Here is a 25,608-nt window from a genome sequence, read left to right as displayed (position 1 = left end):
GCTCGATTTTTATGCACCTTTTGGAAGATTGTGCAAACGCACATTACCGATCCTGCTTGTCTTTCCTTTTCCTAGATTTGTAAATTGTACATCTAAATCAATTTCACAATAAGTATATCATGGGATGCAATTTTGATATTTGAGATGATCATTTATGTATGCATAATAGCCTTTCAGGTCCAAAGCTATTATTAAACGTTTATTTTAATGTCCATTCTCTCCACAGTCTGTCGGTTTTTTTTCAGATTCTCTTGGATAACAATCAGGTCTTTCACAATAATAATATCAACAGAGAATGGATCCGAGCATGGAAGCGGCAGTGGAGGCGTCTCTGTTGCAGGCTGCACAAGTGGTAGAACAAAAGCTGGATGATGAGAACCGGCGGCTGGACGAGATGGATGACGATGAACTGGAGCGACTTAGAGAGAAAAGACTGGCTGCCATGAAGAAGAAGCAGGAGTCCAGGATGGAATTCATCCGAATGGGTTAGTGAAACTTAGTAATGGCTCTAAGGCGAAGTTTTCAGCATTTATACTTTGTTTGTCTGTTCGCAATTATTGATCAATTTATATGCGCACTTTTTAGTAAGTTTCCTTGGTTTTTTTAATAGCAGCACGGTGATAGTTGAGGCTATTATAGGCCTTCTCTTTGTTTTTTTTTTTACTATTCAAAGAATTTGCATTGTATTGGGGTGCTGCTTTTTTAAGATCTGTTCTCACATTTCATGATTTTTAAAGTCAAATTGGAGTAGTGATTTTGGTCACGCCGAAACATGAAATGGAGCGAAAAAGCGAGTGTTTTGCTGCGTAAAATTTTTCCGATCGAATTTTTAAGTAGAGTGAGGAAACGGTGTTTGAAGAAAGATTCGCTATGTCGATCGTGATTTTTTTTGTTCATGTGCGGCAATTCGTCTTGGTTTTTTTGATCAAATTTTTTTCTAACTGGTTGTCCCAATCCATTCATAGTCAATTCTAGTTCTAGTTTATAGTTTAGTCAATTGAAATTCTTTGAATTGTCGGCCAGGACTTGTCCTGCTGTTTTGTATTTCGTCGTCAAGTTTTGTTGTTACCACCATATGACGTCACAACCAATTCAAATCTGCTTTTTAAAAATTCATTCATGCTATTTCAACTGAAAGTCGTGCGTGACGTCATTTTCACTCTTATTGGAGCGAGTTTTTTATTCATTTGCCTCATTAAGTTTTTGGTCATACGTGACTTACCTCACTCTCAAAAATGACTTCCTGACTCTGAAACTCACTTTTCTTTACTTTAATTCAGAGAGATAAGGTCAAGTGAGTGCGTGTCATTCTAACTTCCTCACTATGATATATACTTTTTCTTTAATTTAATTCAAAGAAATAAGGTCAAGTGAATGTGTATTACTCTAATTGAAGGTTATTTGGGAACAACTGACAGAAGCAGCAATAAGTTACGCAGATTCGTAATCACAATATAACATCTCAGCATTTAATAAAAAGAAATTTTCTTTTTTGTTTTTAATAGCGTCGAAGCGATAGTGGCTATGTGGCTATTATTGGGGACATCGTGGTTTTTTTAATTCGTCATCTCCATCGATTATTCTTGCGACCAATGACTTTCAATTTCAGTTACTTCTACTGATTTGCAGTTAAAATTTGTGTGCGTGACGTCATTTGTTCTGCTTTTAGGTCAATTTCGTGACTTACTAAAAAAGTGACTTCTGAACTCCTTTAATGAACTTTAAATTTTATGAACATTTACTAGTTAAAGATCAATAGTGTGCATCTAAGTAGTGCCAAACGTATATGCCCTAATTCTGGGTATTAGAGTCTTGGTTTTTGATTTTGAATATTAATTTTGAAAGTGCTCTAAGGCTTTTTCCTTATAGAGGTTATGTATCTCATAAAAATGACAGTTCGAATCTAACCCAAAAAGTTGTGGCCTTTTAATATACTGGTGGTCAATCTGTCTATCTTATTTCTTAGTTGTTTCAATTCCATGGAAGCCAAAAAGCGTCTATTGTGGCTATTTTCCGGCAATCTGCTGGCTATGTTACTATATTTTCGAGACTGCAGATCTATAAAGCTATTGCAGCTATTTTCTGGCAATCTGCCAGCTATGTTGAATTTTTCCTTATCTAAAAATTGCTCACAGAATTTTGAACAGTTGAGCGAATTTATTTTGTCGGCTAGATTTCTTAAGCTGTAGAAATTTGATTAAGAGGTGCAACGGTTAATCGGAGCTAATATTCAACCTCAAGTTTGTATTTTAATGCAAACATAGATACTTTATAGGATAAAAATACACATAGTTAGTACTTAGTGAGATGCGAATCGTTATTTTGTTTCTACCGTGTTCAAATCGGACATATATACAGATTTAGAGCTAGGAACTAATTTGTGGAAAATAAAATGGCGCTGAGCGGTAACATTTCAAGCATGATGAGATTTCTGTTTCTCATTTAGGCCATGGATCGTACCGTGAATACACAGAGCACGATTTCCTGAAAGGTGAAGGCAGCAAAAGCGACAATGTCGTCATCCACTTTTACAGACCAACTACTGAGCGATGCCTAATAGTCGACAGACACTTATCACAAATGGCTTCCAAGTACTACACGGCCAGGTTCTGCAAGATCAACGCGGAGAAAGCCAAGTTCCTCTGTGACCGACTCAAAATCACAGTCATACCTTCCATCGCGTGCTTCGTCAAAAAGTTACACAAAGTTAGTTATTTTCAGGTAGTTTTGATAATCTAGTTAATTGACGCTGGTTGTCAATCATTAGAAACGAAAACGAAAAGTCCTCTGCCTCGGTTTCGAAAATTTCGTAAATAAATTTTAAATAGCTTGTTCCCGCTACTTCGCACAAAATGAGAGTCGAATTGAAAAGAAAATCTCGGAACGTTAGTATTTTATAGACCGACTTTGATATTTGGACCTTTTTGTTTTTGAAGGCACATTGTTTTCACAATTGTAATAATTTATTGATGCAAAAAATATTCTATTCAGCCACTTGTTTTAATGATCATTTTTCCGCAGATTTTTTTCTGATCGCCAAGATAACTTCAAAATTAGAGTTTCAGTTGCATCGATTGGCGTTTTATTCGGAAAAGCACCATATTAAAACCTTTTTTCGTTTAGGACACAATCGTAGGCTTTGAGGACCTCGGAGGTCGAGATGACTTTGAGACAGAAGTTCTCGAGTGGCGACTGGGTCTGAGCAAAGTGATAAACTACGTAGGCGACTGCCAAGGACCAACTGTCAAGTCCGGCTACAGCGGCATCTTCATGCCAGTCAGAAAGAGCGCAATCCGGGGTGGTGGAGACGATGATGATGACGATGAATAAACTTCTACAAGTCCTAGCTAATTTTGCAATGTACAGGCGGACTTGAGGAGCTTTCTGTTAATTAGGGCGCTGGTGTCTTCCAATTTTGACAGATCAGTCCGCCTGTGCATTCAACTAAGCGTGCTGTTGAATGGAAATGCAATTTCAGTTCTGCCTCCCTACATATTTCGCCTTCATCGGTTTTTTGCTAAATGCAGTTTGAATGTAAATATTAATATGATAAATGATCATTGAATTCCTACTATTGTATAGTTTTGTTTTAACTTTAAGAGATGTAAATGGCTCTTTGTCTTAAATTTTTTGCCGAAAATGAAGTGTAAGATAAAGGTACTCAGTGAAACGAACTTTTTTGATGAAAAAAGGGTTTTACAGAGTAGGTCCTTAGTGTTGTGCTGCATGAGGGATACAGACATCAAATTTGGGTCACATCAAGTAAATCCTCAAAATTATCCTACTCTTCCTTGAACGGGTCTCGAAAATGACAGCGTAGCGGTTTTTGCCAGAGTTTTTTGAATTATAATTTCGTGCTCTTTCGTTTGCGGTTCATTCGGATTTCTGTCTAAAATGTATTTGACGTTGAAGATATTCATTTATACCATCCTAATTTTTGAAAGAACGACGGAAAGCGTGCATGCGAGTGCCGATCTGAATTTAATTTAAGCTTGACTAATGGCTCGCATGTGATTTTTTTTACAGCTTTGCTAAGTTGCGCTTAGCTATATTGCGCAATCTTTGTTTTTAACGACTTCAAGATGAGTATCGGGATTATACAGGTTTTTTTGTTCAATACTTAACTTTGACTTTTTTCTTTTCGAACGTTAACTTCTGTTCTGGAACTTTGAATTATGTTATTCACCATTGCACTTTGATAGTAGCTTAATTTCTAATGTGTAGTAATGAGGATTTGTTGGTAATTTTAAGGCGAAATGATCATTTTGAAGGTAAAGCGGTCATTTGAAATTTTGACCACTTAATATTTTCCTTGAGCCCTTTTACACCTACCAGCCTCCCCCCCCCCCACAATCCCATCTACTTGCACCCCTCCTCCACCTATCAAGCTACCCCTCTTCCTGTTTTGTTCACGTGTAATATTTTCAGTTCATTTTCTATATGGGTACAGTATTTGCTGTATGTGCACTCGATACATTTTTGTAACTGTTTTAAAGGGTTGTCAGTCCTTTGCTAAAAAAATTGCTTTCCTAATTCTTGTGATTTTTAATTGGTCTCAAAGGAAATGTGAAGCAATTATTGTAAACGTGTGTCTTTTTACGACTCGAAGAGAAGTGTTGGTATTCAACAGGTTTTTTAGCTGATGAAAGTTTGTTCATGACTTGAACTTTAACTTTTGTTTTCGATCATTGACTTCTGTATTAGATTAGAACGTTGACTTCTGTTTGCAGACACTGGTCATTTACAGTAGATTCCTCATTAATAAATAGTAAGTAGGCGCTGCTGGTGAACTTCAAGTTCGACAAGTCATTTTGAGAAAATTTTTCACCTACCCCCGTCTCCCACCTACCTACCCCTCCTCCCTCCGCCAACTAACTACCCCGCTCCCACATAACTACCCTCACCCTGATCATCAACCACTTGTTCCTGTTCACCTACCAACCACTCCTCCCCCACTATTATTAGGTAACCATTAGGTAATCATAATTTTTTTACTACTTTCGATTTGATGTTTCCGTTTTAGAAAGCACACCGGCTCTTTCTTTGATAGTTTTGATTTAGGGATTATACTGAGTGACTCTTCGTGTGGTGTCAGGTATTCTACCAGTTATGTTTTCTGTATGCAAAATTTTCTTTGCTTCGCGCATTTGCTCTTGAATATTTTTTGACCTCGTGGGTGACTTTCTCACTTTATTTCATCATTTTTGAGTGATCTAAGTTGCTCTCGTTCTGAAATAAAGCTCGTTGGTTACAGCTGTTGTGAGCGAAAGGAAATCAAAGCTTTTGTAGTGGAGTTGTTAAGATGTCAGGCCGCCAACCTGGAGGTCAGGGTTCGAAACGCAGTGTGGAAGAATCTTTGCACCCATAAAACAATTCAGATCTTTTCCGTTTGTGCCCCCAGCTTAGTGGGGGCATATTATTTGCATCACCCAGACGCTCGTGCCTTGTTTTTTCATTATGATTTACTATGTAACTGGCACGCACTCTGTAACTGGGGGCGCATAACGTACTGGGAGGGCACAAACCACAAAGATCCAACATTTCTAAGCAACGCCCCCCTCTAAATCAGATTACCTCCACCTCCAACTAGGAAAGCTTGCTAACGACTTAAAAGTTTGAATGTTGAAGTAGGTATAATAGATTGTTAGCTCTCATCGTTAAATCCACCAGGTCACGTTATCGGTTGTTATCTATATTTTACTTAACATATATCTATCAGCCAGTTCGGGAATCCGACGGCTTTGTTTTTTCTCTGATTTCGATAATTTTATTTTGGATCAATTTGACTTCAAATAATTCCAAATCCTTGGCTTTATGAGGTTCGCTTGATCTAACGTTTTTTCGCATTCATATTTTTCAGCAACCGAATTCAGTTAGAGACATCAGTTAAAGGCTAGAAAAACAAATCAAACAGTCGACTAACAATGACTTACGAGATTTCGAGAAATCGGTTTTTGAAGAGAGAAAGTTCAGTAAGATTCAAAAATATCTGAAGTGCATCAGGAAGACTGCCTTGAAACCACCAACAGTGAAATTAAATGATGTGGAGACGTCCGTTAACAAAGAAAAGGCTGAACTATTCACTCGGTATTTCATTTCAGTATTTAGCAAGTGTGAAAAAGTAACAACTACGAATACTAATGAAAGTTTAAATCAACTGACATGTAGCGAAAAACAAATGGCGATATTTTATGTGATCTAAATCCAGACAAGTCCACCGGACCAGATCGAATTGGGAACCTCATTTTAAAGAAATGCCACAAAACTTTGTGTAAATCAATGAAATTACTCTTCCAGACATGCATGAACAAACAGTGGTTTCCTACATATTGGAAAATACGCCAGGTAACGCCAATATTTAAAGAAAGTAGTAAGGCTGATGTGACATGTTATCGGCCAATAAGTATCCTCTGCTGTTCTTCAAAAGTTTTCGAGAAACTAATTTTTGACAAAATTTACTACTTTTTTGAAAGAAAGTTGCACCCAAGTCAGTACGGTTTTAGGAAGCAACCATCTGCCACACTTCAGTTAATCACTTTTCTAGATCAAATTTTTGAATACAACGATCTTGAAGAAACTAGAGAATTAAGTGTACTGTATCTTGATTTTGCCAAAGCCTTTGACACTGTTTCGCATGTCGCCTTACTTGAAAAATTGAAATTTCTTGGAATTGGTGGAAGCATATGGGGACTAATAAACTCGTATCTCTCAAACAGAAAGCGATTTGTTCAAATAAATGGCCAAAAGTCTTTCCTCCAAAATTTCACAAGCGGTGTACCCCAGGGGTCAATTCTTGGGCCGCTTCTATTTCTCGTGTTCATCAATGACTATCCCGAAATGATGGAAGAAGTTGAAAGCTACGGTTACGCTGATGATTTTAAAGCGATAGCGCGAAACCAAAATGACATGAATAAGGCAACAGAAGCTATTCAGAAATGGCTTGAGACCAACAAAATGAAACTAAATACAAAGAAATCTCATATACTTAACATAAAAGGGAGCATCAAGGCAAAAATTGGCGAGACAGATCTCGAATCAGTCTCAACGTGATCTGGGACTCATTATTCAGCAAAACTTATGCCTCTCAAACGTGGCTACCAAGTAGAAGTAACCTGCACGAATTTGAAAAAGTCCAACACCATGCAACGAAATGGATACTCAACTCAAATCAGAGCTACAGGAATGGCTTAGTGACCTTAAAACTGTTACCACTGAGTCTCTATGTAGAAATGCGCGATCTTTTGCTTCTATTATCCATTATTCGAGGGGATTATGGTGTTGTTATTAACGATATTGAAAAAGCAGTAGAAACAACACGTCAGACTGAACGGGGTGAATATCGAATTACAAAAGCAAGAATTAACAAAACTAACAATAACGTTTTTAGGAGATCGAAATTGCTCTTCAACTACGTTTCTAGAGTTGCGAATGATTATGGAACGACCGTAAACATAATTACCTTACAGAAAATGTACTGGAATTTTTTCACAAATTATTATGTGGAAGAGAATAAATTCACATGGAGAAGGATTTGCAGATGTGGAAACTGCAACATACTAAAGAAGATAAAACTGATCTGAACTGTAAATTGGGTGGAAACCCAAGAGTCTTACTCTAAATCCTGCACTACTACTACTACTACTTCTACTACTACTACTACTACATTTTTCATTAAATTTCGAATGAAAAATGCACGTATAATGAGCATTGTCTATGCTTTATCAACATCGGAATTGAGCATCGCTTGTTCCGTGTGAATTCGCTCGATTTGAGTAGGGTCCTGTAGTTCATATGAATATTACTCAATGCGCTAAAATACTAACGACTCATCAACTGCGCAAATAAGAAGAGGGTATTGTTAGTCTTGCTCGTATAGATTTGGCTCGATATAAATCTAACCAAATACTTTAAAACGAGCATTAAATGCAGAACAATACAATTCGCCAATAATCTAAGGGTTATTACCGATCTAAGAAAAGTTTGTAACACATTGTTCCAACGTTTCAAAGGAATTTTAGAATCTATTTTTCATTTCATCTTTCATTCTCAAGTCGAAATTCAATTTTTAAGAATTTTCGTCATGATTCAAGGTTGGTGGAACCATATAAAAGCAATTTATTTTCCAATTCAAAAATGAATAAATTAAACTAGAATAAACTATTAATTAATTAGAATAAACTATGAAAGAAATCTCCATACTTTGCCTTCAATTATCTCATAAAAGAGTTCCAAACTAAATAAAACTAAGAATTTCACTAAATCGAAATTCTACGAAATATTCAGAAAACTAGTTAGAAAAAGACAGAAGTTCAACTTAAATGGCAGTAATGATAGCATGAAGCTTTAGTTCAGACTCTGTGTGACACCAGATGGGGTAGAATTGGGTTCTAGTAAAATAGATCCGATTACAGGTCAGGGCTGTATTTTTCAGATCTGTGTTGTCTTCGGCGTTTATGTGAGTTTGTTTTTTGATGGACATATTGTGAGTGATGTCTTACTCTGTAGAGCTATGGCTGTTCGATCTCTCGAATGGAATGGCTAAACAACTATCACCTGCTTTTGTGGGAAGGGAGATCGAAGGAATATGGCACACCAGTGTTATCGTGTATGGAAAGGTATGTGTTCTCTGTAAGATTATGCTAGATATAAAGATCTTTTGTCGTAATCTATCATCTACTGAGCGGTTCTAACTAGCTAATGTACCAAAAAGGTTCCAAAAAGCAACGTAAAGCATGTGTTGTGCTCAAGCAAGATTTCCGCTCAGTAAAATTGATTCGCGCAGTAAGTGAAAAAGCATGAAATTTTAGAAAAATAAGTTTTAATAAACAGTATTAAATTTAAAAATTATTAAATCTGAAATATGAAAAGTAATTATTAGGTTTAAAAAATATTAGATGTAGGTTAATTTGAAAGATCGAGTAATTACGAAAAAAAGTGAATTTTCAAGATCTTATCTTCCAACAAGATAACGCTGATGTGTGCATAAATGAAAGATGGACAGCAATTTGTTGAAGGAAAACTGGAATTGAAGAAAAGCTGGAAGTATGTGAATGGCCGGCATATTTTGTCGCAGTTGTTACGTAAACAGATTTAGTTAACAAAACAAGCATAAATGTTCTATTACACCCTCAAAAGAGCTAATGGCGTTTGAAAATGTTTTGTTTAGTTTTTAACCGTTTTTGAAAAATCTGACAGTGCTCGTGTGTTTTGGTATCCTTTTATATGTTATTAGCAGGGTTTATTAATGTTGATTGTGACAGTAGTTATTTTCTCAAGTTTTATTGAAGCATTTTTTTAAGGAAAAAATCATAAATTTAAGGTATGCTTGGTTGGGGAACTCATGGTTAAAATCAGTTCTAAGTTCAGTCGATTCTCAGAAATTTTTATTACGATCAGATTGAGGCATTATTTTCCAAAAGCCAAAAGAAGATTTTATTGACGCAAAATGACTCATTTTCCAAAAGATTTATTGTTCCGACCCAGAGCATGGGAGGAACTATATGCTCACCTGTTTTTTGATCAGTCTGTTCTTACCAATTGACATTTGACATAGAGACAGGTTAGTGGTATCACGAAAGCGCGTACAGTGCTGAATAGTTGAACATTTGCTAGAATGTCCGATATTTTGATAAATTAGCTTTCCTACAAATTTGGGTGAATCAGACATTCGAAGAGCGTTTGCTACTGGTTTCCGCAAACATCTTTATACAGTATTTTTTTAGCTTGGGGGATCCAAACGAAATGTCTTCAAAACGCATCCTGTTTTCATCCTAAGTGCTCGACTGCGCATTTGCTAGTTTTTATGCGGTTCAGTCAATCTATCACTGAGACTTTTTTGAATCCAATAACCGGAAGGCATTACTTTTTAATCTGCTATCTTTTAAATTTGGCAAGAAAAAACTTTTTGAAGGATAGCTGGCAGATCAAAAAATTTTTGGAAATTTGATGTATGGAAACCTCTATAATGAAAATTTTATCGTAAGTGACAAAATAAAAAGACGACGAGTTTAAAGCCGTAGAGCATTTTTCACTGTTGCTGTTGAAGATTTTTTGAGATTTTTTTAATTGACGATTTGTAGATATGACGACTGAATGAAAGCAAATTATTTAGGGATTAACGTAGTTACATAAGTATTTCATGGGGACTGTTTGATATGTAATAGCAAATTCAAGTTGAATGCAATTATGCATTCCCAAGCCAACGCGGATCCTGAGAATTCTTCATCAAAATCATGTGTTTAGCAGAATAAGAAAGAAAACAAAAGACTGATACCTCATCCAGATTGTTTGCTGGAATCAGTGCATTCATAAAATTCGAGGCTGAACATTATAGGGGTGTCAAGGTTGCTTTGTTGTTTACAGGAGCACTTTTATGGATCCGAGGGCATTTGCTACGAGACCCCGGGCAGCACTCTAGTGGGCACTAACACGTACAAGAGATTCCCAATGGGCGAAACAGCCATACCTCCTGAAGTCTTCTACGATTACTTAAAACAACTGGGGTAAATGTGTAAAAATTAGTTTTTTTTCTGAAAACTTATACAACTGATCAGTCTCCGTGTTTGATTTCGAGTGAATCTAATGTTAATTAGTGTTCAGTACGTTTAAAGCAGAGAGGGAATGCACCAATATAAATTGTAGTCTGACAAAAGGCAGAAATAGATAGACTTTGAACGCTAATGAGATTTCTTGATAATTAGGCTTTCACCATATTTGCATTTTTATCAAAACGGTTTTGTCATTTTTCGACAACTGAACGAGATAACGTTTGATAATAATAAATAATATAAATAATTCGTTTCTGCTCAATCGCAGTGGAGCAGCATTAGGCTTTCAATCTGCATTAACAGTAGCCTGTTCTCAGCTGTCCTTTTTGAATTATTCCCCACATCTCACTGTTCATTTTGTGAGCATGAATGCTCTTTTTTGGTGACTATGGCCACTTTTTTGGGGTCTGAAGCTTTCACGTGGTACCATGATTGCAGCCAACATTGGTCAGGCTATGGTCAACCTGGAGCTATGGTTAAGTAAGAGCTCATCCTCACAGAGATAGCTTCACGAAGGCAGGGGATCGAACTATCGATCATTGGCGTGTCAATCACACACCTTACCTCTCGGCTATCACGCCACGAATTATAAGCACGAATGTTGCTCTCATTAGCGCTGGGATTGACAATCAGATGTCCAGAGTACTAAAATCAAAAGAAGTTGATAATTGTGCTAATTTGCAGCATATCTCAGCTTTTGATTCTCCGAGGTCCATGTTTTACTGGTAATCAGGGGCTAGAGCTATGTCAATTGAGCCTTGCATTGCGCATCTGTGAGTCCGCCTTGACCTTTTGAAAGTATCGAGTGATCTGATATGCTTTTGGTGCATAACCTTAATTGATTCTGCTGTTGAGAATTGACAGAATGTGCGGATGGTCTACTCTTATGACCTTCATATCATCGGAAGCAATTTTCAACCAGCTTCAGTAAAATTAATGCATGGTCGTAATCGGCGTTCATAGTGAGAATCGATAGTGGTTAATTGATTCTGTACGGAGAGTGAAATTTTTACCTATTCGGGTTTTTCAGTTTGTAGAGACTGCCGATTCCAATAAATGTGGCGTGGGTCCTGAAAAAGTAGCAAAAATATGTGCAACTGAGCCTCTATTATCACGAGTGTTCCATTAAGGCCATGTGTCGTTTATTACAATTCAAAGAATTTGACTTCTATTGGGGCGCTGTCTTTTTTTAAGATCTGTTCACACATTTTCATGATTTTTGAAGTCAAATTGGAGTAGTGATTTTGGTCACATCGAAACAGGAAATGGAGCGAAAAGCGAGTGGTTTTGCGGCGTGAAATTTTATCGCTCTTATTTTAAAGTAGAGTGAGAAAACGGTGTTTGAACAAAAATTCGCTTTCTCGCTAGTGGTTTTTTGTTCACATGCGGCAATTTCACTTTGATTTTTACTGTTTTTTCGATTTTTTTTGGGTCAGGTTTTTTCTAAATGGTTTTCCCAATCCATTAGTAGCTCATTCTAGGCCTAGTTTTTTGTGTGAACCAAATTTTCATTTCTCGCTAGTGGTGTTTTGTTCACATGCGGCATTTTGACACCGATTTTTTGTTTTTTTTTATCTGATTTTTTTTTTAGAAGTGGTTTTCCCAATTCACTCATAGTCCGTTATAAGTCGTTTATTGTTTAGTCAATGAAAATTCGTTGAATTGTACGCCAGGACTTGTCCTGCTATGTTTTTTTTTCAGGTAAATTCAAGAATTTTGCGCTATATTTCATCCGCGTCAATTCTGCAATCTTTGGGTTAACTTTTTAGTATATATTATAACTCTCCTTTCTTTTTGTGCAAATGTGCGTTCGTTTTAATATGTCTCAGGAAGATACTTGTTCAAATTGTTTATCGGGGAGTTGTTTTTTATGATAATTATGGGATGCGGGGGTACGATATAACTTCTTTTTGCTCCAGGATTCAGTTCAAACGACAAAATGATTTAACCGAGCATCCAGAAATAATAATAATAAGAGCAACGTACTGAATATCTTTATATATTCAAACTGTAGATTTCAGCCAAATAGATTTTTAATTGCTCTCGAATCGAAGTTTGAAGCAATTATTGTAAACGTGTTGGTCTTTTTTATGCAAAATCTTCGTTCGACCTTTTCGAGTGACTTTTAAGCCCTTGACTTTTTTTTTCGTTTTGCGTGTTCGAAATCTCTCTCATTAGTAATTTGACTGAAGCAGGCTGCAATATAGTAGAGCTCCCACTAGTTGTTTGAGAGCAATTCTTCTGACGTTAGTCGGGTTATGTTCTCATAAAGAGATTCGTAATGTTAATGCTTTAGTGATACCCAATTTTCTGGCGACAAGTACAAGCTGTTTGAGCACAACTGCAACAACTTTTCAAGCGAAATTTGCACATTCCTAATTGGCAAACCAATCCCAGAGTTTATTACCAACCTGCCCAATGAAGTGCTTCAGACTCCTTTTGGCCAGATGATAAAACCCATGTTGGAATCCATGCAGCCTCAAGTATCTTCACAACATTCACACAATCAAACGTCACGATTTCAATGATAATTTGTCAATTTAGCCACATTGAGGATGGTTATTAACAATATACTTAGAATAATTCAAATATAAGGAACGAATTTTGAAGTCATTCCATTGTCGTGGATCCCTATGTTATGCGGCCCCTGAACATATTAGCAATGTTCTAGTGAAAGTTAAATTATATCTAAAACTCCTCTGTGCGCTTCCAAGGAAAAGATCCGGCTTGATTTTTCATTGGTTTCAGATATAGAAATGAGAAAATATACTGCGACTGTAAATATAATATATATTTCAGTTTTTAAAGCGATTTAAGTCTATGTTAATTCCAAAAGAATGATTGAGGTTAAAAACCATCCATTCAGTGGTGCTTGAAATTTAATTTCGATTTTAAATGTTATCACTTATTGAAAGCTCTGGTAGTTCGAACATAAATTTTTCAACCAAGATTCTCTTACCCAACAGCAACTTCAATAGGGAAACCTTTTTTATTTTTAGTTATTTTATTTTTGGTCTTGTAAAAGATTTGAATTTAGTGTTGACAATGGCCTACTGTCAGATAATTTCATAACTTAACAGGTATTTATTCACCTCCCATTCATTTAACCTCGCAAGTTACTCAACCCAAAATACGTTTAACATCTAAATCTTTTTCTCTGTTTCGGCGTTCACACGGACTAATAGCAAAGTTTATGTTCAAAGGAGTTGAAAAACACAAAACTTTTAACCTTCATGAACGAGTCTCTAAACGGCATGCTTTTGTTTGAAATCACAGACTAATGACGAGACAATTCAATAGTTTCACGCCTTTGATCGAAAAGGAGCACTTGAAAAGTGTGATCTTTTATGTGGCACTTTATGAAGCATAAACGAGCGAAACAAAAGAAAATTGAATTTTGTGTTTATCCAAGAATTTAGTGGAATTCAGATTGATATATATTTTTGATAGTAGCTAAGGTGTGCAAATTTTTTAACTGAATTTTGCGAAATTGTGTTTGCAATTAGGGTTACCATTGAGGTCAAATTCGTTAACGAGTTAGGATATGATGTATCGACGTAAATCCGTAAGGACAATTGTAGGGCGCCTCATCAAAAAATATCATTATCGATTTCAAACTTATTGCGGACTCTCAGTTGCCTTAGTTGTCCTGGTAATGGCAATGCCCTCTACGGCTGCTTCTTTGATTGACGACTTTATAAGGGTTATGGTAGAAGTGTTCAACAGCGGACACTTGATATATTTTGACTGAAAATATAAACAAAGATCGTCTATTTTTCAATAAATAACATCGTTTTTCGGTGATAAGCTAAAATGTCCGTACGCTGGCGAAAATTAAGAATTGGCCATAACTGTTATAAAAAATAACTGTTTGCAAATGAAAATCTCTGAAATTTATGATACGCTCAAGCTTCTGCTTTCGCTGCAAATTGTCAGACTCTTTAAACATAGCCGGTATACTGAATTGATGGTCCGCCGGTTCATACGTTGACACCCTCTGTATATTCTTTATTAAATGCTGAGATGTATGTATTAAAATGGGTTTCGACGGCAAATCGTACTGTGTCAAGAGAACTTCTCTTACTGTGGAGGCTACGGCTTCTAAGGGCGTTAAATTTTACAAAATCTGATCATTATATTTTTGATGGGCCTGGTTTTTATTAAAATTTGTGATTGTCCTACGCGAATACGTTGGCTATCTTATGTAAATGCATAATGCGGCACTTTTAACCCTGATATTTGGAGCACTGCCAGGCAGTAGTATAATTGCTTACTGTTTTAATGTAAAAGTCATGGACTCCTACTACCAATTTGTCCCTGCTTTTGGAAATGGTTCTCGATATCGGCAGTTATCATGCTGATTTCACGATGCAATGACATAAGAAGAGGTTACTGTTCAGTTACCTTTAATTGTCCTACTTTTCATAACCTGATGCGATTAGTTACCCCGATTTGATGAGATAAATAATCCTCTAATTTGTTATTTTATTATTTCTATTATTTGTGTGCTAGGTTTGACTTTGTTTTCCTGACAATTGTGCCATTAATTTACAATTCAAATTGTGGTGAAATGAGGTGTTTTTGTCCAATTTAGTCATCACCCCGATTTTAATCTCCATTTACGATGTTAGTAGAGTTAGTTTAGACGTAGTTATCATCAATTATAGCAATCTTAACATTCGAGAGAAATAATTTAGGGTTGAATTATTGCGCGTTTTAATAGTACAGGAGTTAAAATTCGCGATTAAAACGTTGAGGTTAGAAGAATAAGGGCTATAAGGAACAATAGGGTGATGTCAAATTGGTTTCGGAATAAACAAGGAGGATCGGTAACTATCTGAGCTCGTCAGACCCGTCAGATTTTAAACCGTATGCAAAATTTGAAGACTTGAGTTTCTTTAACCTCGTTGTGCAGCCTCATTTAAGTTCGTCTAAAAATTATAAATAAATATAAAAAAGAACCAAAGACTACATCCCGAGTCAAGGTCCCAGTTTTATGTCCAGACAACATGGCGTCTGGGGTGGGGAATAAACATTGGCCATTTTATAAATGGTCTGGAAGAATTTTTGTTGTCTGGAAATTGTCTGACAATAAGACTGGGAGGTCTTGTCATAGGCCTGCTAGGTCTGATCATAAGACTGGAATTTGTCTGGACATAAGTATGGAATTTCTGGCCATAGTTCATCAACTTGTCTGCGAATAAGTCTGATCATCAGTCCGGAGACTGTCTGGAAAGTCTGGTCATAGTTCTGCAACTTGTCTGCGAATATGTCTGATCATGAGTCCCGATACTTATACATGAGTTCTGAACATAAGTCTAGAATTCGTCTTGACTATCTATGTCCTAGATAAAAACTGTTTTGAAGCGGAAAAATTTATTACTTTAAAGTTTTTACGGAACATAAATTTTAGTTTAAGAGACTAAAAATGAACAGCATTTAAACCAAACAATTTAGAAACAATCGTAAATAGAGCAATCCTGGATTTTAACAGCAATTAAAGATCACAAATCAATCATGCTCAAAATGTTTCGGAAGTGTTATCAAATGCATTTTCCTATCGAAAATTAGACAAAACATTTTGTTCTTAACAGAATCGATTTGAAAACTCAGATTGCTCAGAGTCACTGACAATATAAGCAAACACTGGAGGCAGAACTTTGTTGAATTCAATCGGCAGCTCTGAATGATGCAACAGTTTTAAAATTTTCACAACATTGAGGCGTAAAGTTTGACAGAACATGGTGCCATCGCGTTCAAAAAAGAATAAATTTTCCTCAACACAAGCGTATCATTCTCTCTTAATTGTACGAAACAATCTGAATTTCTATTTCTACTATACGCGGCGGAGTCCAGATACAATTATCCTTAAACCGATAAAAAAAACTCTTGCGTTACTGTTTCTTTTGACAAAGCTCTGAACTTCAGCAGTTTGATGGAGAAAGACAAAAGAACTGTGATTAAAATTTGCAGGAACTTGAAATGTTTTGAAGAACTGAGAGAACCTATCGTCCTTCTTTGCAAACTTGCCAATTAATTTGGACCGCAAAAACCTTTCTGTCATCACTTGACATTTATTTACTGTTCCTGTTAGTGGAGAAATTAGAAGGTGATTATCGGACTCGAACATTGCAGCGGATGTGCAAAAGAGGAGTCACACATTTTTGATTTGCCATTGCAAATGCCGGATTAAGTGAAAATTGATAGACTCGAACCTTTGACTTTTGTCTGACATGCTTACGAAAAAGGTCATGATAATTTTTGCAAATAACTTGTCGTGGGCGGAGCTTTCCTACATACACCTAAGGCAAAAGACAAATTTTCTAATGTGTTCTTGGTCTGATAATTTCTCCTCGCCGCCAATGAACGGAGGCAAGACAGCTGGTAGAATGCAGAGCAAGTGACATTTTAACTCATTGGCCTTGAAGTTTTTTAGCAGTTCAAGAGATCTCACTGATCTTTTAATTTCTTTCGGCAAATAAATTTTCTGCAAACTCTTATTAAGTGCAGGCTTCCGATCATTTGTAATAGAATTGTAGGGATATGAGATCAAATCTTTACCTACGCCCAGAAAAATTTGATGCACCGTATCAATTGGTGACGTTAATGGTTGATGTGGAATCAAATGAAAAATTTTGCTGAAACCCTTAACCCCCTGAGTAAGAATTTTGCAATCACCAGCGTTTTCTGCTTTTAGCTCTTCTATGCTGCCACTCTTTAATGCTTTTAAATTGACATGATGAGACTCATAGGACATTCCTCACATTGGACATCATGCGGATAAAATTATGCGCCCGTTGTGTGGTAACCCCTTTGTGTACACATGGTACATCCATAATAACCGTTGTTGCTTCATATTCAGCATTTTTGCCTTTGCAATAAGACCCGTAACCAACAAAATAGGTTTGAAATCGATTTTAAAAACTTCATCATTTATCGTTATTCTTTCAGTTACCGATAGCTCAGTTTGAATAGACGACCAAACGTAATCAAAATTGGGTTGCCCAATTCCAACATAGAGAGACGCAAGTGTAATGTTTTTGAACATCTGCCTTTTCCTCGGAGGCAAATCAGCAATGGCAATGAAAACCGGCCATGCCGAGCACGGTGGCAATTTGCAGACTAAAGCGCCATCAATATTGTTAATAAGTCGAATATTAAGATGACTGTCAACAAGTTTTAGGTCCGGCATTTTTATATCAAGATCTGGGGATTTTTGCGAAGCATATCACAGAATTTCTAAAGAAAAAATTGGCTGCCACAATTTCAACTAGAAGGGGCCGAAATTTGAGAAAAATTAGTTAGCCTTCTTGAACAATTTTTGGATGCTGATACTTTGAACACTCATCACGCAAAAAATTTCTTACAGACCATGGGCTGAAACTTTGATTGCTGAATAAGACCTGATCTCGTTTAAGGAGGTCATGAAGCAACTCATCCGATCCATTATGCACTGACACTATTGATACAAGCGACATAAACAAAGCTGAAGCCCTGAAATGTTGTAAGCCTTGTATGCGTTCCAAACTATTGGCCACATTTTTTGTCTCGCCTTCAGATTCAGAAGAGCTGCTGTTTATTTCCTCCTTTTCATCAAAATAAGAAAAAAAAAACCAGCTCGCCTTCACTGTCATTATCTGAATCTCTCTCAGTGGTGCTTTCACAAACTTCTAAGCGATTGCCCTGAACAATTTCAGAAAAACTTTGTTGAATTCCGCTATTGTGTTGAGTATTCTCTTCGGTGCAATCAGCCGGATCTGAAGTTCCGCTGATGTTTGAGGACTCGTCATAGAAATAGAGCAAGTCTGTAAGTTCTGATTGCAAAAAATTTGAATCTTGAAATTTTATCCTCGGTCTTTGTACTGCTTCCTTTTTCCGGCACAATATGTATGTTCTACTGCTTTCTAATTCTTGGTCTGTATTTTCATGTTTCGCGGTATGTGGGCATAAACAAAATCTGTTACCCGGTCCGAAAGCGTCGTTTTCATAAAAAATCGTCATTTCCTCGTTGGGTTTAATTTGCCGGAGAGTTCTTAGTCTGACAGCAGTTCTTCCTTTGAATCCATTTGACATGTAGTATTCACAATTTGGATCACAACTGTGGCTTGCCCAGCGCGCAATTCTGATAAGCAGCCTGTCTCCAGTCAGGACTGATATATCATCTACAGTTGATCGGGTTCCAATTTTTGGAAGTAGGTCCACAGTGTGTTTCAGTTCCACCCCCTGAGGGAAAGTTTGCTTGGAGCGATTCATCAGACAGAAGCCACCATACGAATCTGGTTCCAAACTAAAGCCAAACTTTAGGGCGTTCTCGTAGATTTCTTCCACATCATTGAACAGTTTCTTCAACTTGGCGTTTGATTCTAAGCGCTCAATTAATTCACTCTCACTCTAAAATACAATCAAACTCATGGGATCTCTTTCGAATTTTGACAAAAGTCTCGACGCAATACTGCCATCAACTTGAGCGAAAAGTTCACACCAAAGCATTTTCGAATTTTACGTTACTTTCACATGCTCTTAAAACAAACGAAAAATCATCATACCGTGAACCATGGTCATTCAAATGCAAATCGCCCCAGAAAGATCCAAGTTTCATTGTTAGTGGCTGGAAAAATTGGACTAACAAATTTGTAACAAACAAAGTTTAACTTTGGCCGCTCAATTTGTTTAATTTCTATCAATACAAGGTCTCAAAATGTTTTTTGAAATTCGCAAAATTTTATAGAACTAACTATTTCTGGCTCTGAACAAGTAATCGGGAAAAAGAGTAATAAATGAACTCGTTCAAATTAACCAATTTTTATTCGGAATGAATTTGCTTTAATGCTGGATGTTTATTGATAAAGCAATTTTTCATCAATCACAGGCAAACCTTCCCAGACTGATTTGAAAACACTGCTTTAAAACAATGAGATCCCCATAAGTTTTATATGAAAAAAGATTACAGGATTAACTCAGAATGCTCATCCGAACGTTGGCACTATAAAACATGTATTTTTAAAATCTTTTCATCCTCAGAAAACGAACAAAAGGAGACATGAAAAACTAGCATTCTAAAATTGCAAAATAAACATAGCATTATAATGAACAAAGCAAACTAAATTAAAAGCTAGGTCGAGATAAATAGCACGAGAAAAAGACAAACTGCTCACACAATGTTTCACCATCTCTGAAAGCTAACGACTTTTAATCACTCCGTCAAAGTAAAATTTTTAAAGAAATAACTATTCAAGGCTCTAATCAAGTAATCAGGAAAAAAGAGTAATAAGTGAGCCTGTTCAAACTAGCAAATCTTTATTTGGAAACAAAAAAAATCGCTTGAAATCTTGATGGTTAGTGATAAAGCAATTTTTCATCAATCGCAGGCAAACCGCCCCAGATTGATTAGAAAACACTGCTTTGAAACTATTAGAGGCCCCTAAGTTTTTTATGAAAAAAAATACAGGATGCATTCCAACGTTGCCACTATAAAAAATGTATCTTTAAAATCTTTTCATCCTCAGAAAACGAACAAAAGGAGTAATGAAAAAGCTAGCGCTTTAAATATGAAAAATATACATAGCATTAGAACGAACGAATTGAAAGCTAGGTCGAGATTAATAGCACGAAAAGACACAAACTGCTCACAAAATGTTTCACAAATTCTGAAAGCTAATGACTTATTCTTTCCATCAAAGTAAAAAAGCTCCTGTGAATGGCATAGTTCAGTTAAATTACAATCTGCTTAGTTTGTATATCAATGAAATTATCAAAATAATGTAAATTGAAAATTCTGTGGTGAACAAAAGATGCAAAAATCTGCGAAGAACAAAACCTCAGTAATTTATTTTACAAGGTACCAATTATGAATTAATAGGCAAAGACCAGCAACTGATATATAAGCGATATAAAATCTGATGTATAAATTTTGTAACAGAACAAAACTCACAATCAACACATCGTTTGAGTCCCTGCAAAACTCAAAATGTTGAACTGCGTTGAGAAATAATTATCCCAGGCATTGTTGGATTTCTTGGGCCTCACACAGTATTTACCGCTTTTTCTCAATTCTCTGACGCGCACTATGTCCTGCTTTATTTGCAGCTTTCTTTGCCTTCGCTATGGCGTTAGGGAATTTATTGCGAGGGAGTTTCTTTGCACAGCTCCTATAAATAATCTCAATTAGGAAAATCAAAATTAGTAAAATGAATATTTGTTTGGTAATACCAAAGCTTGCGTCAAATAAAAACAAAAATTAAAATGCAAAAAGACAACTTCAAGTCACCAAAAAAGAAAAACAAAAAAATTCCAACCAACATTGTTTGTGGAGGTTGATTTATGATTTTCGTAAAAAGTGATTAGAGAATCTTTCTTGATCCAGCTAATTCTCAAAGCCTTGAGAAAAGAAGCAATCAGATATGAAACAATACTTCGGCCGTGACACCGGTCCTCTGTCGGTTTTGTTGAACCTGTTAGGTAGCAGCATTTTATATGCTAAACCATCATTGCCAAATTTGAACACTCAGAGCTCGCCCATATGCAGCAGGGACCGACCCCAGATATATCACGTCCAAATTGGCGCCATTTGGTGCAAACTGCACAGGTGGATTTTCCTCCACTTGTTCTAAGATTGTCGGATCTATTTGTACAATTCAGGGGGTGTTCGAATATGCAACTGTCTCAAAAACTGTTCTCCACACGCTTCAGCGATTCGGAAGACTAAAAAACTTCAGATTTTTTTTTAAAAAATTTAACTATGAAAACTTATGGTAAAAACTGAGATAAATGAAATTTTCAGTCAGAGTGGATCGACCTTATCCAACCAAAAAAGATTTCCAAAAACACGAACGGGCTGAAGAAATTAACAAACGTACAATTTTTTGCAATTTTGATTGAATGCCGATCATTATGCTGTGATTGCTCGTTCCCATCTCCTGCAATGACAATAGCATAGCATGCACTCGTTTTTTATTTTCGGCAAGCATATCGCCAAGTGTCTTGTGCTCGTCGCAACTTTAAAAAACAATTGCAACCCTATATCTTGCTATTTTCAATTCGTTTGCCCTAAACGTTTTATCATTAAATTAGACTCCACTAACACAGCAAAAAACCTAACCTGAACCTCTGTAGCGTTATTTCCGCGTGGTGATTGCTTTGAGGATCAAGCTGAGAAGAGAAATCTTCACTGATTATTGAAGGTCTAAAACTTTCATTAACTGTATGCCGGGCTTTGCTATGACCTCATAGTCATCCGGGTGAAGCTTAAATCTATCAATCAACCCCGATGCCAGCTAAATTGGTTTGCCGGAATAAACAAATTTTTTGTTGGTAAGCAGCCGGAATAAACAAATGAATATTGATAGAAAAATTGCTCTTAATAGAAAAATACCGCGCGATTCTAAGAAAAATTTGCTGCAAAAGATTGCGTTCACGTTTCAATTGAAAGAAAAACTCCTCTTACAAATGTTTCTCTAGAAGAGATTATCATTTTTCACAGTCAAACCGCCCCAGAAAGACAAAAAGAACAATTTAACCATACGGCAGGCTCTTTTCACAACGCTTATAAGCACCCAAACGTTAATTAAACAAGGCTACCTCAATAAAGGTTGTTTTATTTTTGCTTATTCACATCTAAACGAACCACACTAGTCATCACTAAATTATTTTCAAATCAAAATGTTTTACATTAACACTCTGTATAATCTGCACAGTAGTTTTTAAAAATAATCAATCAAAGTGCAGTAGGAGATTATTGGATCATGCGGCTGAGAAGTTTATTGGATCTTCAGGCTGAGAAGAGAAATCTTCACTCATTATTGAAGGTCTAAAACTTTCATTAACTGTATGCCGGGCTTTGCTATGACCTCATAGTGATCCGGGACAAGCTTAAATCTATATCAATCAATCCCGATGCCAGCTAAATTAGTTTTCAGTTTGTTGGTAAGCAGACGATTAAACAAATGAATATTGATAGAAAAATTCTCTTAATAGAAAAATACCGCGCGATTCTAAGAAAAGAAAAATTTGCTGCAAAAGATTGCGTTCACGTTTCAATTGAAAGAAAAACTCCTCTTACAAATGTTTCTCTAGAAGAGATTATCATTTTTCACAGTCAAACCGCCCCAGAAAGACAAAAAAGAACAATTTAACCATACGCCAGGCTCTTTTCACAACGCTTATAAGCACCCAAACGTTAATTAAACATGGCTACCTCAATAAAGGTTGTTTTATTTTTGCTTATTCACATCTAAACGAACCACACAAGTCATCACTAAATTATTTTCAAATCAAAATGTTTTACATTAACACTCTGTATAATCTGCACAGTAGTTTTTAAAAATAATCAATCAAAGTGCAGTAGGAGATTATTGGATCATCAGGCTGAGAAGTTTATTGGATCTTCAGGCTGAGAAGAGAAATCTTCACTCATCATTGAAGGTCTAAAACTTTCATTAACTGTATGCCGGGCTTTGCTATGACCTCATAGTCATCCGGGACAAGCTTAAATCTATCAATCAACCCCGATGCCAGCTAAATTGGTTTTCAGTTTGTTGGTAAGCAGCCGGATTAAACAAATGAATATTGATAGAAAAATTTCTCTTAAAAGAAAAATACCGCGCGGTTCTAAGAAAAGAAAAATTTGCTGGAAAAGATTGCGTTCACGTTTCAATTGAAAGAAAAACAAATGTTTATCTAGAAGAGATTATCATCTTTCACAGGCAAACCGCCCCAGAAAGACAAAAAAGAACAATTTGACCATTTGCCAGGCTCTTTTCACAACGCTTAAAGCACCCAAACGTTAATTAAACAAGGCTACCTCAATAAATTTTGTTTTATTTTTGCTTATTCACATCTAAACGAACCACACAAGTCATCACTAAATTATTTTCAAATCAAAATGTTTTACATTAACACTATTTATTATCTGCACAGTAGTTTTTTAAAACAATCAATCAAAATGCAGTAGATGAAAAGTTAGTCAGCTGTATGTGGAAAAAATTCAGATGTACAAACCACAAAGAATAGCTAATTAAACAAAACAGCATGTAGTATGCCTGCAACTGATTAACTGTTGTTTTTGTGTCAAAGTTTGTGGCACTGGATTGGAAATTTGGGAGTCCAGTAGATCTGTGCTCAGTCAGAGGAACTAATTGTACCGCTATGAACTTCCGACGTCTGGGGCATAACACTGGATTTATCCTTCCGCTCAATTCTTTGACGGGCACTGAGTCCCGCTTTATTTGCTGCCTTCTTCGCCTTCGCCATTGCACTAGGGAACTTCTTGCGAGGGAATTTTCTTTGAACGGCACCTAAAAACTCTCCCATTTTAGGTTACGGAAGAGCTATCATATTTTAATCTTTTTAAAGTGCCCCCCTCCTCGCAATTATAGAAAAGCAAGTTACAATTTTTAAAAATTCATTCAGGATATTCCGTCCCTCAGACACTTAAGAACAACTTATACAGAGGTTGACTAACTTCCGATGACGAAGAGAATTCATAAAATTTTTTGAAAACAATTAGTTTTCAAGACGCACAAGGATCAAACCAACAAATTTAAAATATACTAACAAAAAAATTTGAGAACGACATCGTCCGATACAGGTCGTCTATCTTGTTGTTTAGACCTGTTGGGAGGCAGCATATCATAAGATAAGCCATCATCTCCCAGAATACGAACTCTCAGATTTCTTCCATATGCACTAGGGTCTGAACCAAGATAGATCGTGTCCAGATTCACGTCGTTCTATCCATATTGAACAGGTGGATTTTCCCCAGCCCGTTCTAAGACCGATGCATCTATCAGGGAGTCTGAGGCATCAATAGGCGACGCATTTCTGACGCCTGCGTCAACCCTCTTCAGAGCCTCGGATGCTTTCAAACATTAGATTAAAACTTATTGGAAAATATTAGATGTCCTTAGGCAACTTAGTAATGTTTTTTAAGTAATTTTGAGCTGAAAATGATCATCATAAGGAACGAGCACGAAAAGTCGCATTAAAAAACAAAAATACCTCAACGGAAAACAACTTACCAATTTTCTCAGCTTGGAATGCATGTCAACCAGTTTGTTGTAATCACTGGACACCATATCTTCCAAAACTTTGATCATGGTATGCACTCGTTTTTCATTTTGCAGGACAATTTTGGCCATTTTTATGTGCTCTTCGCAACACTAAGTATACACAGAAAAACTAAGCTAAGGGATATTTTGTCTTTCTAACAAAACCTTAACAGCTACAATTTTCGGCCACCATTTTTTATACTAGCTGTCTCAACCAACACTAATATAAAATGAATACCAACCTTCACTTCAATACTATCTTTTGCGATCACTGGTTGCTTGGTACCAATTTTTGGTTTATCAAGCTTCGAAACTGATTCTTGATTCATGGAAGATCTAAAAATGCAATTAGCTGTAGGCTGGCAAACAAAAGTGAATAAAACTATACTGCGCAATTTCTATAGATTTGTCCTGAACCACAGACCAGTTAATGCTAAAAATTCAACTAATGTAAACAATCATTTGTTTTCAAATTTGTTTGATAAAGATCGAAAAAATCAGAGGTATCCATTTTTTAAATTAAAATTTGTTAAACTGGTCAATAAAAAAAGACTGCTCTACAAAGACACAAACCGCTGAACTGAATCTGCTAGCTTCGATTAAAAAGTTCATTTCTTTAATTTAAATTTCTGGAAAACTTTAACTCATTAATAAAATTTTGCAAAGCAAACACTAATGGAATAAAATAAGATCAAGGTGGTAGCAGTTCATATAGCATTTTATCGCTGACCAGAAATTAGATATAAATTCGATTTCAATAAGAGTGCAACTCAATATGAATCTAGGAACGTAAAAAATTCCCTTAAAAAGCGACTGACGCCTTTAAGATGAAATGCAGCAGTAAACTCCTACCAAAACAAAGGAGCTATCAGAACTACGGCAACTATGTCGGCCTTCTTCTGTAAATTCACCTGTTCTTTTGTATATCTCAAATTTAAGTCGCCCACTCAATGTTCAGCTTAAAAGATTTCACAGCTTTTTAGATTCATGAGGTTGTCTGCATTATCTCAATCAGA

General features: G+C 36.2%; 2 protein-coding genes across 2 annotated transcripts; both read left to right on the top strand.

Annotated features, from left to right (window-relative positions):
- Positions 1 to 226: 226 nt before the first annotated feature.
- Positions 227 to 3,626, top strand: LOC142338297 (thioredoxin domain-containing protein 9-like). The gene is made up of 3 exons (XM_075387982.1): positions 227 to 485; positions 2,447 to 2,706; positions 3,124 to 3,626. Exons 1-3 carry the CDS (start codon positions 296 to 298, stop codon positions 3,328 to 3,330), a joined length of 657 nt encoding a protein of 218 aa, XP_075244097.1. The 5' UTR covers positions 227 to 295; the 3' UTR covers positions 3,331 to 3,626.
- Positions 3,627 to 8,410: 4,784 nt separating this feature from the next.
- Positions 8,411 to 13,497, top strand: LOC142338296 (desumoylating isopeptidase 1-like). The gene is made up of 3 exons (XM_075387981.1): positions 8,411 to 8,615; positions 10,363 to 10,502; positions 12,844 to 13,497. The coding sequence occupies exons 1-3, from the start codon at positions 8,490 to 8,492 to the stop codon at positions 13,073 to 13,075; spliced, it is 498 nt and encodes a 165-aa protein (XP_075244096.1). The 5' UTR covers positions 8,411 to 8,489; the 3' UTR covers positions 13,076 to 13,497.
- The last annotated feature ends 12,111 nt before the right edge of the window (positions 13,498 to 25,608 follow it).

Source organism: Convolutriloba macropyga, chromosome 4 (genome assembly GCF_964194025.1).
Source record: "Convolutriloba macropyga chromosome 4, txConMacr16.3, whole genome shotgun sequence".
Taxonomy (NCBI): domain Eukaryota; kingdom Metazoa; phylum Xenacoelomorpha; order Acoela; family Convolutidae; genus Convolutriloba; species Convolutriloba macropyga.
The sequence above is the reverse complement of the archived record's forward strand: the minus strand, read 5'-3'. Positions and strand labels throughout refer to the sequence as shown.

Coding starts and splice junctions, on each gene's coding strand:
- LOC142338296 (XM_075387981.1), top strand. CDS start 8,490: ATGTCTTACTCTGTAGAGCTATGGCTGTTCGATCTCTCGAATGGAATG. Junction 8,616..10,362: donor GTGTTATCGTGTATGGAAAG/GTATGTGTTCTC, acceptor TGTTGTTTACAG/GAGCACTTTTATGGATCCGA. Junction 10,503..12,843: donor GATTACTTAAAACAACTGGG/GTAAATGTGTAA, acceptor TTAATGCTTTAG/TGATACCCAATTTTCTGGCG.
- LOC142338297 (XM_075387982.1), top strand. CDS start 296: ATGGATCCGAGCATGGAAGCGGCAGTGGAGGCGTCTCTGTTGCAGGCT. Junction 486..2,446: donor GATGGAATTCATCCGAATGG/GTTAGTGAAACT, acceptor TTTCTCATTTAG/GCCATGGATCGTACCGTGAA. Junction 2,707..3,123: donor TCGTCAAAAAGTTACACAAA/GTTAGTTATTTT, acceptor TTTTTCGTTTAG/GACACAATCGTAGGCTTTGA.